General features: G+C 45.5%; 1 protein-coding gene across 3 annotated transcripts in view; it reads left to right on the top strand.

Moving 5' to 3' along the window:
• Positions 1-17,545, top strand: part of LOC125413061 (protein mono-ADP-ribosyltransferase PARP14) — a 651,703-nt gene that overhangs the window by 548,913 nt on the left and 85,245 nt on the right. For 2 of the 3 annotated variants that reach the window (XM_087901082.1, XM_087901068.1), the window contains exon 1: positions 9,219-9,438. The exons of the other annotated variant lie outside the window; for it this stretch is intronic. In XM_087901082.1, coding sequence (XP_087757208.1) covers positions 9,252-9,438 — 187 coding nt within the window. In that variant the 5' untranslated portion in view covers positions 9,219-9,251. Of the gene's footprint in view, positions 1-9,218; positions 9,439-17,545 lie in introns of those variants that run through there. 3 annotated transcript variants of the gene reach the window in all.

Below are 17,545 nucleotides of genomic sequence, written 5' to 3' on the forward strand. Positions count from 1 at the left end.
TCCTGTTCTCATAGCCCTGCCTCTACTTCCTGCCTGACCAATCAACGTTTATTTAAAACATGATTGACAGAATACAGACAATTATCCCACACCAATTCCCCCTTTTTTCTTTTTTTAACAAAGGAAAATATCCATAGTCCAGTTTTTGGGAAAGGTGGGCATAGTATTCCAGGCTACTTCCTGCTGGTGGGGGGGTGCTGATAATCTTATGGGGACCTAAAGAAAATTTAGAGTTATAATCAAGTCCTGACTGGAATATCCTGTGAGTCTTGATCATCTCAGGGAGCAATCTTGAATCTGTTCTGGATGTAGAACTCAGACATCCAGGCCTTATTTTCCTACTGGAGATTTCTCAGGTGGTCTCTCTTGATCAAACTGGATTTTTCTTATCTCAGAATGAATCCATAGCCTCTCATTTTCTGTGGAAACAAAAGCAAAATCTCTTCTCCAGAGTAACATACCTTTTGACTTCAATTTTGAAGTCAAGGTATTTTCAACATACCTATCTTGGATTAATTTAGCAGCATTTATAAACAAATATCGTTTAGCAGCTGTTGCTCCTTCCTTGGCATTTAAACGATTCAAAGACAGCATAATAGCATACAGTATCAAGATTCTCTGTGTATTTTCCATCTTTATGTGGCTTTACTTTAACCTGTATTTCTTTTATTTTACTTTTATTTTTGAGACAGGTTCTCTGTATATCTTTGTCCTGGAATAACTCTGTAGACCAGGCTTTCCTTGAACTCACAGAGATCTGTCTGTCTCTGCCTCCCCAATGCTGGGATTAAAGGTGTCCACCACCACACCTTGAATTCACAGAGGTCTATCAGCCTCTGCTTCCCAAACTTTGGGATTAAAGGTGTGTGCTACCACACCTTTAATTCACAGAGGTCAATCTACCTCTGCCCCTTGAAGTCACAGAGGTCAATCTACCTCTGCCCCTTGAAGTCACAGAGGTCAATCTACCTCTGCCCCTTGAAGTCACAGAGGCCAATCTACCTCTGCCTCCCAGGCATTGGGATTAAAGGTATGTACCACCACACCCAACTACTCTCTTCCTTCCTTTCTTTCTTTCATTCTTTCTTTCTGTCTGTCTGTCTTTCTGTCTTTCTTTTTTAAGGACTTTAACCTTTAGCCTGTATATATTTTTAACACACTGTAAACAATTTAGAGGTTTTCTTCATCTTTGAATCTCTCTTTACTGTATATCCCTCTTTTTCTGACCATATGAGTCTTTATTGAGAGGATTAAAGCTGTAGCTTTGACGGTTGGATCCAGCCCATTCCTTAGCTTTCCAGCCTCATGGCAGAAGTACCTGCTGTAGCCATGCTTATTGCCACAACTCTATGGCATTTCAAGGTCCCTGTCAGCAAGCAAGCTACAGCATTCTGCTCAGAGACCACACTCAAGTGCTTCGGGCTGCCTGCCTGAAAGAGTCAGAGTTTGCCATAGCAGGACGGCCCAGAAAGTCGGCATTTTAAAACAGCGCAGCTTTTTTTCTACTACGACTAAAAATAGAAAAGCATGCATTCAGCTTTTCATCAAGACCGTTTAAGGGTTTCATGGCAGGACCTCTTAAAGAGCTGCAGGGTTTTGCAGCTAAAGCTGAGTCAGGAAGCCTCTCTTAGATGAGAGTGCTTGCTTGCCTCTTTCAAGTAGAGCAAAACCGAGAAATTGCTGCTACCAAGAAGCCATGTATAACGCTGTTATTTTGTTCTAGAATTACTTTCCAAGCTGTCTCAGGCTTTACGTGGATACAGTTGTCCACACATTGGCGCCATTTGTAGAAGGAGCAGTGGGTCACTTCCCACAGCCTGGCTCCCAGTCGCCTGGCTAGCTTATACCCAGAAATAACAACACAAAAATTGTATTCATTTAAACACTGCCTGGCCTGCTATCTGTAGCCTCTTATTGGTTAACTCTCACATCTTGACTAACCCATTTCTAACTATCTGTATGTCACCACGAGGTCATGGCTTAGCCGGAATGAGGCTAGCCAGTGTCCATCTCGGGAGGGGAAATCATGGCATCTGCCTGACTCTGCTTCTTTCTCCTAGCATCCTGTTCTGTCTACTCTGCCTATCTAAGCTGCTGTCTCATCAAAAGCCAAGGCAGTTTATTAACCAATGAAAGTAACACATAGACAGATGACCCTCCTACATCACTATACTATAGTCAACATGAATGAAGAATTCTTTAGATATATTTGCCTCCTCATAATCTTCATTCATTCTCCATCCTGTAACAGGATTCTATTCTCAGGAACAAGCTACCTGCCTGTATCCTCCACTAAGCAATCCTAGTATCTCCCTAAGTTGTCATCAGTCGCTTTCTATCAGTACTGTGGCATCTTAATTGTTATAAACATTCCCTCCTAAACCCCCAGATCCTCCAATTTCCCTCCAGCCTTTCCTGTTCAGATCCTTCTTCCTCATACTGTTCACCATGGTCTCTATGACCAAATGTGATCAAGTAGATTCACACTGAGCTCTGACAGTACTTTCCATTTGAGATCTTTATTCCACACTTTATCTGCTTGTTGGCCCTCCAGCATGTTTTCTTTCCATTTGTTTCCAATCTACCTTTCATTTTCATTCCTTCCTGATTTGGGGCCCAAGAACTATTTAACTTTAGATCTGGTGTCTGCCATTTCTTAGTACTGACTCTTTTACATCTGATGTTAACTTTAATGTTGATCTTTTGTACTGTTGTCCCTCCTTCATCCTAAAGAAAAGCCTTAATTTTCAGCATCCCTCATGTTCTGTGTGTAGTATTCCCAAGGATTCGGCATTGTCTACTAGGTAAACGTCCATCTTCATCACTCACTTTTTCTTTTTTAGATTTATTGCCTAACACTTTCAACCTCCTTCATTTCCTGTGTAGACCTAGGTGGATCATTATGGGTAGCCTGTTTCAGATCCATTCCTTTAACCTTCCTTCAAGTATCTAGGAATCTCTTCAGATCTGTATCTCTTCATTTTGCCATGGCCTTCCCCTCAGTGATTGACTTCTCCAACTTTCCACTCTGACATGTGTTTACTATACACTCTGTCTCCAGCTCCTCCCTCTCCCTTTTTCGTTTCCAGCATTGATCTTTTTTCCAATTCTGTGTTCTTTTCAAATTTATCTCCTTAGCAGGTGACTCTCAGTTTTAGCAAGTCCTTATAAAATTTGCTTCATTTTTAAAGTCTCTTTACGAGGCCTTCAGTTTTTGTTTCTTTGTTTCTTTCCTGTTTGAAGAAGCTGTAACTGTGATGATAGAAAAGTGCTCTGGCCCTGGAAGGGTCCCTCTGACTTCTTCTCTTGTCTCCCAATGTCTGTCTCTCCTTTGGTTTTACTGGTGTGTGACTACAACTGACTTTTGATGTAGTTCTTGGCAGGTTCCCTGCAAGTCCTCATTGCACCAACCAAATCTTTCAATGAAAACTGTGCCACAAAGGTTTCATTCACACCTTCCTCCTCAACCCATCCCTATGTGTCACATCCTCACTACTATTAAGTGCCTTCTCTTTTGTCTTCTACATAAAATTTAACTAGTCTACTCCAGTCTGTGATCTAGTCTACTATTCATTTTGTCTCTCTTTAACTTATCCCCAGACTCCTAACCCTGCAACTTCATGTAGAACTCTGTTAAAATTTATACTAAAGGATCTGTGTCGTTGAATTGTAGTGCTACTCTTAGTCAGCTTTGGAAACAGAACTCGTGTTTCACTCATTTTTTGTGTATACCATATTCCCTTATGCCTTTACTTAAATGCCAGTGAGATGGAAGGACATATGGACAGATGTTTAAAGACTGAAAAGGTACCTCTCTCGTTTTCCATACTATCATAAAAGTTTACATTTGCGTCTCCTTTCTTCTCTTGCTCAAACCCACTAATAGCTTTCTAATGTTCTAATTTCTAGTATTTTATGCACATCCCTGATTAGATCATTGATACCTTTTCTCCATCCATGTTGGTCAAATTCTCTCCTTTAAACTGTTCCGACTTTTTGGATAATAATTGTCTAACTGACTAGAGGAGGCGGCCAAGAACAAGGTCCACAACTCATGATAGATATCTAAGCTGTGTCTTATCATATGGGGTGATGATATGATTAGGTTTTAATACACCAGTGGGGGAAAACTTAGAGGCAAATGAGATAATAGTTTTAAGGTCTCGTTTGCTTTAGAAGTCATCTTCCTTAGCAATAGAGGGTTAGAATCTCACTGAAGGATGTCAAATAAGGGTTTGATTTGGCCAGTTTTGTTCTTTTTTAGGGGCTATTACTAATCCAGAAGCCTGTAACCAACCCTGTAGATCAGCAAAGGTTTTAAAATGTAGTTGCTTCTCATTGTAATATTTATTTGTATTTTTAAAAGTCAACTATTTAATTACAGGCATAGCTTGATTTGCATCCTCAAAAATTTGTTTTCCTGTGTCCTTGTTGGGCAATGCCTTCCAAGCCCGTATGGCGGAGGCAGCTATCTGCCCATACACTATCTGTGCAGCAAGACCTGTCAACCTGGATACATTGCTCTTGATATTCCCCACGCCACAGGGGATAATTTCCACCAGACAGAACGGCTCTGCAAAGCTGTTGCCAGTCACTAGGTCCTTTAGTTGTTTCAATTTCTTAAATGTCAGGGCTATATGCTGGTGAACAACCTGCCCAAGATTATTCAGTTCAGGCATCTCAATGACAGGATGAGCAGCCTGGCGCTGAAAAAGCACTCCCTTTCCAGGGGCATCCTCGCCAATAGCGCTGTAGATCCCTTTAGGATCACTTTCATATGCTGGCAGGGCAGAGGGTATGACTTTCCTCCCAACAGATTTTACAGAGGGTTTACAACAGTCCTGGCACAGGCATAGCCAGCACTGAAGATCTTTGATCACTCTTTCTCAGAACTTTTACTTTCTGAGCTGTCATCACTAGGAATCTGACTAACAGTAACCTCCTTCTGCAGATCCTTGTCCTCTTCGGCTTCCTTACAAGTGGGAGGTGCAGGAGGCAATACCCGCTTACAACCCAGCTCTTCCGGCTCCAGGCCTGACTCCCGAGCAACTACTCTCCCCGGTGGACTTGGCACTGGCTCGGTTTGTGCTACGGCTCCTCCATCTCTCTCTCTAACTGTTCTTCTTCCGATTCCTCAGAATCTGTGCTAGTTGACCTCTCTTCACTAGAAGTCTGGCTGGCTGTGACCTCTTTCATATCCTAATCCTCAGTGCCCACCGAAGGTCTAGTTTCTTCTTCTTGTACTTCTGTGAAAGCCTTACTAATCTCCCTTAGATGTTTTTGTAGTTTTACTTTCTTTGTTGGCAATTCGTCCTTCACCAATCTCCACAAAGAGAACATCGCCATAGGCAAGTGGTCTGGCCTCTGTTTCTGCAATTCTCATTATAAATCTGACTTGGCTTGTTCCCAGTCTGGAACATTCAAACTTGCTCCCATAATAAACCAGGGGCTAACTTGAGCTATTCTTTTGGGGGGGGGGTTGTTTTAGGGTTTTTTTTTTAACTTTTTATTTTTTTATTTTTTAATTTTTATTTATTTATTTATCTCACAAAATCTTCAGCTGTCTTCCTTTTTACTTCCACGCCTTGGTTGCTTTAAGAGTTTCAGTTACTTTTTGAGGCCTTCAATTCACCCTCCCTCCTCATCTTTATACTTGATAGTTTTTTCAGTGGTGTCCCACAGAGTATCTCTGGGATTGAAAAAAAAAAGCACATTACCTTCCCCAATGTGCTCCTTGATTTAGCTGGTGGATAGAGTGACCCCATTCATGAATCCCCACTTTCCAGATCTCAGTGGAACCTCCACTTAGCCTGTCAGCACAGCCTGGATACCAAGACTGGTTGGGATTGAGACACGGAGGCTTCTTTTCAGGTGGAAGAACAGCAACCTTTACTTTGCCCAGAGCTAAAGCTTTTCATACCTTTGTACAGCTGACAGGAGACCTGCTGAGCAGCCAGAGGTCAAGATCAGGGCATCCTGTACTGGGATTGCTTCTGTGGAAACCACCAGCCAGGAAGAACACAAACATCCTTGCCAATTACAGAGTACAATGAAGTTCCTCTGTCAGTCGGGGGAGTGAAGGCAGCCAGATCACAACAGCCAGTGTTGATGGAAACTTCGACTATAAATATCACTTTTATTGCAACTATAAGAAAGAGCCAAACTGAAGCCATTGCGAATAAGATGTCCATCTTGAAAAGTAGGGTGAAGCAAAGTTAAAGTTCCTAAGACTGCCCCAGACCTCCCTGGGTAACTGAAATCACTGACATCCTGGCAGTGAGACCTCTATGGTGGGCCACAGTTGAGTAAACCCCCCTGCCACAGTTGAGTAAACCAGGCTAGACCAGCACACCACAGGAAATCTTCCTAAGAAAGTTCCCTATCCCCGAACCTTGACTGGCAAACAATGTAACTGTGACTGTGCAGACGTTTGCAGATTTTCTGCTTAAATACTTGATGGCAGGAATGTTCAAAGACACAGTCAGCTCCAAGTCTGTACTATTGCCCTGGGTGGTTGATTTTTGATGACAAATTCATTAAAGATCTTGCTTTGTGTGGACTCTTGAGCCTGCTTGGGCTGTTTCAGAACTCTCAGACCTACAACACGACTTAGAAGCCGATGGTGTGGTTAAAACGAGAAACCATTTGCCCAGCTCTGGAACTCTAAGTTCTGGAAAAGGGATTGCCTGTTTTCTTTGTGGTTTGGGTTAACTAGAGACAAAGTCAGGGAGAGTTGGCCCTCTAACCCTCCCAGCTGTGTCTTCTACGCCAGGGTCCAGAGCTGTTTGGATCAGCTGATGAGCCCATTTGCAGGCAGAATGCTGAAAACTGGAGAAGGACACCTGGGCACTGTTCAGCTCTATTAAAGATGAGGGAAACAAAACAAAACACAGAACAGTAAATTCTTCTCTGTGGGTCTCCGTCCGTCTCTATGCTGTTTCAGTTCTTTGGGATTAAGTAGCAATGTGCGAGGTCTGTCTTTCTCCAAAGCATCTCTGAACTTGACAGACGCTGAGATAGGACTTTTTCTTCTACTGCTGACAGCCGACGAACTTTAGTGCAATGTCAGGTATCTGGGCATACAAAAATGTCCATGTAAGCCAAGCACTTACTGATAATAACTCATAAGGAAAGTTATTTTAAGACAGTTTTTGAGTTCATATATACTTTTATCATTTACTAAAAATGGAAACAAATTTGCATATTGCAACAAAACTGTTGTTTTTTTACATAAAGAACTAAATCTTGCCCGATATTTGATATGGAATCTTTTCACTTTTTTCCAGACTTAATGAACATTTTTCTTTCATTATCAATGCTGAGAAACTTACTTTGAATTAAATACACAATATAAAATGGCAGGAGCCTTTTCAGAAATAGTAGGAAATTCTGTCTGAATTCCCAAGCTAAAGGTCATTGAAAGACATTTTATTTTAATTATTTTTATTTTATACTGGGTGTTTTCCCTACAAGTGTGTCAATATACCACACTTGTATGAAGAGAACAAAGAAGCCAGAAGAGTTTATCAGACTTTGTGGAACTGGAGTCACAGGCGGTTGTGAACCTCCATGCAGGTGCTGGATTCCAATCGGTGTCGTTGGGAAGAGTAGCCAGATCTCTTAACTGCTGAGCCTTCTTTCCAACCACCAAAACAGCAATTTCAAAAACTAAGCATTCTAACATGATTCAATCCAAAGACAGACTAATTTGATAATTACATACTGAATAATGACAGCAGGAACACATTAAAAGTCTGTTTTCTATTACTAAGACATATTTCAATAAGAACGGAAACTTTGTATACAATAAAAACTCCAACCCATATCATACCACAGTGTCTCATGTGACGTGCATGTTTCAGAGTGTTCACTGGTGTAGTTTAGTGTGAAGGCCTCCTCTGCAAAGTGCACATGCATGCTCAGAACAAAACTGCAGTGATGTCAGGAGACAACACCAGGAAGCTGGGCCAGAAGCAAAGATGTGCTATACAGTTGTTTTTGAATTAATTTTTGGTCATTGTGCTTTCAGAAACATTTCGGTGTTACCAAGATCTCCACAAGCCTCACACTGAATTGTGATTGTAGTCCACAGAGAAATTGGACCCATCAGTAGAAAACACCTAGATCTTCATCCAAGCCTCTGTCTTCATTCATGATGCTTTGATGCTGGCACCTGGAGATGTCATGGCTGGTGTCACCAATATCTTCCACATCCTTTCTTTGTGTTAACATTTACACATACCTAGGACTTCTCTATCTTCAAAATATTTAAATCCAAGAAACAAAAATAAAGACATTCTGAGCCCAAACTCCCATCCCTACCACAGCCTGACTCCCCATCTTCCTGTTCAGTCACATTCTGGGAAGGTCTGGCTAGGTTTGCAGCTTCTACTTCCTTCCTTTTGTCAGACTTCAGGCCTCTACAGACTCCCTGCCCTCTCTGTTTTCATCAGACTGGGCTGCTGGGGCCCACAGAGGGCCAGCACACCTAACCCTGGAGTGGCAAAGCCTCTAACTGTCTCACACATGTGCTCATTGCATGTTGAGGATACACAGGGTCCCAGCTCTTCTCGCCCCTGTCCCAGTCAGCCCTCTTCACTCCTGCATTAAAATTCAATCTCTTGCTTGGCCCACTCCAGGGTGAACTTTTCTTATCCTTCAGCAAATCCTACTTTCAGAGGCAGCTTAGAGTCCAAGTTCCTCAAAACTGGGAGTTTGTAGACACCGTGTTCACAAAGGATGAGAAAACAGAATTCAGAAGCAGGAAAAAGGCAGGTCAAAATCTGACGGGTGGTTCCTAAGTGAGCAGGGAGCAACCTGAGAGGATCATTTGTGAGCCCCTTTTCTTCTGCCATACAATGTGGGTTTTGTGTATACTGAAGTTATCCTAGGGATGGAGCAAAGCTCAGCTGTGGCTGGGATGAACTGCAGGCATCTCCTAGGTTGTGAGCCACTATGTGAGGTGCACTGGAGACTAGAGTCCTGGGGACTACCAGCTCCTAGGGATTGACTCACTTCTGCTGGGGGCAAGAAAATAAAGAGGGGAATGGGAGTGCTCCGGGTCTTGGGTGTGTGGGGGAAGAGGGGGGTTGCGGTATTGCATTTTTCCAATCCCGGATCAGCTAGATGGAAACAGAAAGTAAGGACCCGGTGGAATTTCCAGGAAATGAAAGCAAAAGAGAAATTAGCTCCAAGTAAACTCTGCACAGCCTTGGGCAACCAGGCAGTTGCGGTTTTGCAGGTCAGCCAGCATGGCAGCGTCCAGGCCTTTCCCGCTGCTGGTCGAAGGGTCTTGGGGCCCTAACCCCCCGAAGACCTTAATCAACAAGTTGCAAATATACTTCCAGAGCCGGAAGAATTCGGGTGGAGGGGAGTGCGAGGTCGTGCCACAGCCTGGGAACCCATCAAGCTTCTTGGTGCTCTACTCCCCAGAGGACGGTGAGGAGTGCAAAGGCCTAGGAGGGTCGCTTTGGGCGGGGTTCCCGGCCACTGGTGCCAGGCCCAGAACTCAGAGCAGCACCTTGCTAAAGGGAGATCCTGGGTGGCAGAATCTGAGCGGCGAGCACATCCTGGAGTTTCAGTTCCCCTTGCTCTTTCAGAAGCTTTCCGGTGCTGTGAACCTTCCCCTGCTTTGCTTTTTCTTTTTTTCCTTCCTTCCTTCCTTTCGTTCTTTCTTCCTTTCCTTTTTTAAATTTTTTTATTATTATTCAAGTAATGCAGTTAAAGAATTAAGAATCTTGCAGAGTCTTGGGTGAGCTAGCATCGTAGGATTCCAGCTGGGGTGGGGAGAGGTGTCTTTGGGAGGTGAGCTTGAGGAGGGAAAAGCCCCAGGGCTCTTGTGCCACAGCCTGGACAAAGTCCTGCTTTGTCCAGGGTGGCCTGAGGGGGCTGTGGGCTTTGAGCTAGAGTGGGGTTCCAGTGGAGGGTTCCCTCATGACAGGAAGACACAGCTGGAAAAGATGAGGAGCTGAATGTTCCCTTCTTCTGTCTGCAATCTGCAAGGGAGTCCCAACCTTGCTTGCTCAGGGTGGTGACTGCCCAGACCTGTGGCTCCCTGAAGGTCACCAGTAGTTGCCACCTGAGTTTTTGTTGTTATTGTTTTGTTTTGTGCCGAGACAGGGTTTCTCTGGATCATTGGAGCCTATCTGGGAATTAGATCGTGCAAACCAGACTGGCCTCAAACTCACGGAAAATCGCCTGCCTCTGCCTCCTGAGTGATGGGATTAAAGGAGGCCCCACCTGAGATGTTGTAGACCAGGGTCATCCTCAGAATGCATACAATTCCTCCCTCTTGTCCTTGGATTTAAAGAGACCTTTAGGGCACATGAGGGGCAAGGAGGCCAAGGAAGCCAGGCTGTAGGCAAGATATCAGCACAACAGGGAGCCAAGAGGAAGGAAATGAAAGGAGGAGACAGGTGTAGAGGGTGTTGACACAGGTTTTCAGAAAGCCTGGTCAGGAGGCAGGAGAGGCCTGCAGGGAGCTGAATCCCTCTGGAAAGCAAGAACCTTGCTGTCCTAGGTTTGATTTCACCAGGGCGTGCTCCACAGACAGCGGACAGCAGGACCTGTTTTCTCATTTTCTCTGTTCCTAGGGCAGTGGTTCCCAACCTTCCTACTGCTACAACCCTGTAATACATGCTGTGGTGCCCCCATCATAAAATTATTTTCATTGCTACTTCATAGCTATAATTCTGATACTGCTATGAAGTGTAATATAAATATCTCTGTTTCTGATGGTCTTAGGCTACCTCTGAGAAAGGACCTTTGACCCCCATAGGGGTCGCGACCCACAGGTTGAGAACCACCTCAGAGGGTTAGCGGGTTTCCAGTTTGATCCCAGCTGTCACTCCCCCAGTAGACACAACCCTTATGGAGTGTGTTCTTCTCTTGAGCTGTCTCCAAATGCTGGTCACATGTTAGGGGTAGAGACTACTGCATCCTGGTCACAGGGAGGGTGGGGGAACTAGATGCAGCCCAGCTCTATTCTAGACACTTTAGTACAGAGACTTGGGTGAGTGGGGAAGCAATTGCCACCAGCCCTCTGAAGTGATCAGGACATGCTGAAGTCTGAAAAATCTCTGTTGTTTATTGAGAGCCTCAAACCAACAAAATGGAGATCTATAAGACACTGGTAGTTTAGTGGCATACACAGCATAGAAAAGTATGGTTGTGAGGGTGCAATCCCAGCTGTAGCCTTCCCAGCAGGCCCTGGGCAGCTGAGGTAAAGGCTGGGCTCACACCCCAGCTCAGCTTTCTCCCTCAGGGACCCCAAGTCCACAGCCCACTCTTCTCCTATGTGGCTCAGCGGATGCCTCTCATTCACTCCCAACACGGATGACTCAGAACATTAAAATGGAACTTTGCTGCAGGCCAGGCGTTGGGGTGACCAGAGTTTCCACTTTCGTTTTCCTGTTTTGAGACCCTACTTCCTCAGCAGCAAGGCAGCTGAAATTTCCCAGCAGATTTACCCTGCAGTCCTAGGGCAGCCCCTTTCCTTTCCTGTAGAGGCCCCACCCTCCATCCCAGAAACACCCTGAGCAGGCATGATCTATTCATGTAAACCTACACCAGCAGGGCAGTACTACTGAGCCTACTAGTGTATACCGGTACCAATAGGGAGGTCCCACCTTTGTAGGTCAACTGGATTCATGTACTGTTGAATATGTAGGTCTTTTTTCCCTTAGGAGAGTGAGCTATACTCTCAGACTCAAACTCAAATCCCTGTAACTCCATTTCAGGTAGACACACTTTATCATACGTTCTAGTCCTAAATGGGCTCCTGTTTATTTAGTGAGGGCCTAGGTATTCTTGAAGTAAGGGAACTCATTATTTTTTAAAAATGTGGCTGGGCAGTGGTGGGGCATGCCTTTAATTCCAGCACTCAGAAAGCAGAGGCATGCAGATCTCTGTGAGTTTAAAGATAGCCTAGTCTCTAAAACAAATGCCAGGACAGCCAGAACTGTTAGACTGTTGCACAGAGAAACCTTGTCTCTAAAAACCACACAAGCCTACAGAAAATATTTATTTGTATTGTATGTGTATGGGTGTTTGGTCTTTATATGTCTGTATACCACATTCATGCAGTGCCTGCAGAGGTCATAAGAGGGCATCAAATCTTAATAGGACATTATGTGGGAGCTGGTAACAGAATCCAGGTCTTCTAGAAGAAAAGCCAGTGTTCTTAACCATGGAGTCATCTCTGCGACCCTAGAACCCACCTTCTGAAATAAAACTGAACAAAGCTGACTTGAGGTGGGCACAGGGGAGAGACTAGACGTCAGAATTTTGCCTCCTCCTCCCAGATTCACTTTCTGGATGGGAATCACACACTGTTATTGCACCGTGGCTCTCTGGAAATACTTGTGCCCATAAACATTGCTCACATCCAAGAAGAGACGGCCATGCGTGGATGCCTTGGATGGACTTCACCGAAGTCCAGGAAAGAGGAGGAAGGAAACAGAGAGGTACAGGACATTTGGTAACAGGCTTCAGACTGTTCACACAGAGGTCACCCAGTCCTCAGTCCCCTCACCAGCAGGTACAGCTTCTCTGGAAACTCCTGACTACTCATAGAGTAGAGTTAGAGTCCCATGTTCCTTCTCAGATGGATTCTAACACCTGTATCTGGGTGGACATCTAAGTGAAGTCTCTAGGCCTGCCGTCTCCATGGTTGAGGTGGGAGAGCCATCACGTTTCCCTTTGTGACAGGCTCTGAGCTCATCAGACTAGCTGTCCATGAGAGAACAAGGGGGAGCCTAACATTTTGCTATAGTTGTGAACCCCAGGGTTCAGGTATCTTTCTCCTTGACCTGTTTGCACCATCCCCTAGCTGGCCACATCCCTCCTGTTTATTTTGGTTCTCTATGCTAGCTACATGCCTTCCTGTCCCTTTCCTTTTTCTCTATACTGGTCATACCCCTTCCTGTTTCTATTGGTTCTCTGCTGGCCATGCTTCTTCCTGTTCTTTTCTTTTTCTCTATACTGGCCATGTCCCTCCCTGTTCCTTTCTGCTTCTCCATGGTCTGAGCAACACTGCTTTTCCTCTTCTCTCTCTGGCTGCAGCTTCTGATATCACAGTTCACATTCTCATAGCTCTTCATGTGGTTAACAGCGTTCCTAGAAAATACTATCAGTGGGGAACCTCTGCTCCAGAAGTGTTTATTTCTTTATAGCCACTCAGCTGGACTGTGGGTGAGTTGGAAATCAAATGGGCAAGTCTTTGTATTCTGTAGAGTTTCACTAAGGTCAGTTGTCTGGTTCTCTAATTCTGTTTTTGCAAAATCTCCTCTATATAATTTCTTGTTTTGTTTTGTTTTTCTGTTCCCTTTACTACCAAATGTGGGTTGTTTATCATTGCAGGCTAATGGCTGGACTCCTAGTAATTCTGTTAATGACCAACTGGGTCACCTCTGTACAGCATGGTTCTCACCCCATGTACCCAGTTGTCCCTGTAATTATAAATATTCCCACCTTTGGGGCCCACCCAGTACAGTACAGGTTCTGTACTACTACACTCTATGGTTCTTCAATGCAATGCACTGACTGGCTCAAAACAATTCCACCAACCTCAGTAGTCAGTAAGGAGGCTGAGGCTGTGTAAGTAGAATTTGTGTAGCAGGATGCTGATGAGATTCACCAGAGTTCTCTTGTGTGATGACATATCTGAGATAATCACCTTGAATAGAGGAAGGGTGTGGCGCGCTCCTTGACCAGCAAGGAAGAACGACCACGGATTGAGGATTCTTCTCTGATCACACTTTATTGGAGCCACTTGGTTGAAGGGAGAGCAGGCAGCAAGAGAGAGCGAAAGCCAAGCGGCAGTTGCTTTTCTAGGGTGGAGGGAGTCGGATACTGTCCTGATTGGTGAATACCATTCTGCTGCTGTCCGGGGCCTCAAGATTGGCCAGAGGCAAGGCTCAGTTATGCAAATATAGGCAAAGGGTGCTCAGCCCCACGCGGCAACATCAAAAGGATTTGTTTTACCTCCAAGCTGCAGGACCGCCAGTGCCATTTCGCAATGGCGATGTCCTGACGGCTCCTTACAGCTCCCCCTTTTTGTTTTTGTAGAGCAATAAGGCAAAACCTATTTCCCAATCAGGTCCCCACCTCATGATGTGTGGATGGATCGAGGGAAAGGAAAAAGCAAGATACACCCTTCCCGTGCAATGGGACAAATTTTTCCCTGGGAGTGCAAGGGCTGTATCTACACACTTTCCGCCTATGCATACCTTCCTCTGTGCAATGGGACTATCTGGTCCCTAGAGAGTGCAAAGGCTATGCATGGCATATTGCCTATGAGCTCTTTAAGGCTGAAAGCCAAATCTGGGGTGAGGATCCACATTCCAAGACAGCCAAGGCCTGTGCTACAATGTCCCTCCACATTTGGGCCTGCAGACGGCACACCAACCACAGACATACCGCACATCCACTTAGGCAGCATGCCAAAAATATCCCTACTCCCACCCATTCCTTAAAGAAGGAAAAGGCAGAAGAAAGCCAATCAGAAGAATTGCTGAAAGGTGAGAGGCTACACACGGGTGCTGCTCAAGGTGATAATGTAGGCATACATGGTGCACTCATGTCACAGGAGGTGAAAAATAATGTGGGCAAATGGGATGAGTTAATATGAACTGGTATCGGTATGGGCCATGCCCTTGTCACTGCCCAGAGGGTCATCCTTGCTGCTTCCACACAGCATCAAGTTCTCCAGTCCAATTACCTAAAAGATAACTAGACAATTGCTTAGACAAATTTATAGCACAGTTCAGGTAATAATCAGTCACTGCATCTGGGATCATAGGGGTGCAATCCTCCAGCTGCATCAAGAAGTCTACCAGAGGCGTGCTGGAAACTACGGGCTTTACTTTTCCCTTGGCCACACTCGGCAGGTGTAAACCCCGTTAGACATTGCCCCTTCAGGGAAGCCGCGTCGCCCGTTGCCACTGAGGCCGGTCCGCACTGCTCCGCCGGTTCCCGGCTTGGACAGCTATGGAGCCCATGCCCATAGTGTCGGCTCCAGCCCCAGGGCCCCCTGCCATCCCCGCGGGGCTAGCCTTGCTCTCTGCAGCTGTGTTGGTGGGGAGTGTGGCAGGAGCCGGCAGCAGAGGTGCCGGGCTGTGACCGAGGCGGCACAGGCCGGCAACACCTCAAGGTCCACGCCGGAGCCGCTGCAGCTCACGGGCTGATGGGAGAGGTGGCAAACAGGGCCGCTTCCTTATTAGCAAACTCTCAACACCTGTGCCACAGTAAAAGAGGCTGTAAATTATCACAGATTTAGCCAATGACCCAGTCACCTTAAAAATCCAAGGGCTTTTCGCATCCACCTCTCTGAGGATCCTGAAACATTAGATAAACCAAGCGTATATACAGCAATCTTTCAGGAGGACATGAGTTCTTAAAATGCTAAGCAGTTCTTAAAAACTTAAGTCGCACCATGTAGATGTAATACGGTACTGCCTGTTTACTGCGTCTAAACCTTAATTGCACTTTTATTATTATAATTACGACCAGTCCTGCCTGAAGTCAGCACAGTTTAGCATAACCAAGTAGAACTGGAGCCATTTCAGCCTCAGAGCCCCTCACAGTTTTAGGTACATTGCAAATCTTCTGGTTTGGCAGCTTGTGGCACCCCTCTTATTCTTGGCACTGCTGTGGCACCCGCCAGGCTAGGCACCGACTGGGCTGGCGCAATGTGCCTTTCACCACAGTCACCTAGCAAAGCTCTGCTCCAGCTGCCTTCAAGCCGCAGCTGCATTCATTTTGAGTCCAAACTGGTGCACGGAGTGAAGCGAAACTCAGAGAAGCAGGCTTGCTGCTCTGTAACCACTGGAAGGACCTCACTTCATCTTTTAGGGAATTTGGGCGGTGTCAGTCTGTCTGGCTACTTCCTGCTGAATAGGGACGTTGCATTCTTAGGGGTATTTACTACAACATTTCAGGAGGTTTCGGTGATTCAAACCATATAAATCTCGAATACATCCTTAGGCTCTCATTTTCTGTGGAGACGAAAACAGAACCCCTTTTCCAAAGCATCATATTCCTAAATTCAAATATCTTTCTCCTGTCCACAACACAAACAACTTAACATACATCTGTACACATTTACACTAACCCTGCTTGTAGCAGTCACATTAACACCACTCTTGTGGTCATTAAACCCCACTTTGGTCGTGGTCAATAATCCCGCTCTTAAGGCGGACTTCCCCTTTACCTGGGAATTTTTTTTTTTTTAGTGCACTATCCTTATCCTCCTCTTTATACCTGGAGGATTTTCTGACGTCGCCGCTCCATGTGTAGAGTTTTGAATCCTCTGCCCCCCCCCCCCCGCTGGGTGACCAATACGTTGTCCGGCATCTCGGGTTTTTGGCACCATTTGTGGCACGCTCCTTGACCAGCAAGGAAGAACGACCACGAATCGAGGATTCTTCTCTGATCACACTTTATTGGGGCCACTTGATTGAAGGGAGAGCAGGAAGCGAGAGAGAGCGAAAGTCAAGCGGCAGTTGCTTTTCTAGGGTAGAGGGAGTCGGATACTGTCCTGATTGGTGAATACCATTCTGCTGGTGTCCGAGGCCTTGAGATTGGCCAGGGGCAAGGCTCAGTTATGCAAATGTAGGCAAAGGGTGCTCAGCCCCACGCGGCAACATCAAAAGGATTTGTTTTACCTTCAAGCTGCAGGACACCAGTGCCATTTCGCAATGGCGATGTCCTGATGGCTCCTTACAGAAGGGTTTATCTGGACTCTACAATTTTGAAGTTTTTGGTCTACAATCAGTTGGCCTGCTGCTTTTGGGCAATGGCACAAGGCAGTATACCCTATTGGGAACTCTTGACTATGTAATGGTACAGAAAGGAGGAAAGAGCTGGGGTCACAGGATCACCTCCTCCTCTGGGGAAATCTGACTTCCTCTGGGCCTCACTTCTTAAAGCTTCCAGGACCTTCCATTAGACCATGAGCTGGCAACCGTGTTTGTCATCTCAAGGCCCTTGGGGAATACTCAATAACTAAGCTAAAACCATAAATATTAAAACGTAATCTGGGTGTGGCAGCACATGATTTGACCTCTCACTTGAGAGACAGAGGCAGGCAAGTGTCTGTGAGTTTGAGTCCAGCCTGGCCTACAGAGTAAGTTGTAGCCAACCAGGGCTACATAGTAAGTCCTTGTCTCAAGAAAGCCCCATCAACAAATAAACAATACCATCCCAGGAAGTTTAGAGGCAGGGTAATGGCTCACTGAGTTAGACAGCTTGCTATGTAAGTGTGATGACCAGAATTTGAATCTCCAGTCCCCTTGTAAACAGCTGGGCATGGCTACACGTGCCCAGTGTAAAATACAGAAGTGGGCAGATCACAGCAAGCCTAGTCAACGGCAAACTTCAGATTCAGTGAGATTGCATGTCTCCAGCATGGAAAGCAAAGAACAATGCAGGGAAATACCCATTGTCCTGCTGTGGCCTCCATGTGACCAGGGGTGTGCACTCATCCATATGCCCCACACATCTACAACATGATTAAAGCACACACAGTGACATTCACATCCCTGTG

The sequence above is a fragment of the Myodes glareolus genome, chromosome 2 (genome assembly GCF_982192425.1).
Source record: "Myodes glareolus chromosome 2, mMyoGla1.1, whole genome shotgun sequence".
Taxonomy (NCBI): domain Eukaryota; kingdom Metazoa; phylum Chordata; class Mammalia; order Rodentia; family Cricetidae; genus Myodes; species Myodes glareolus.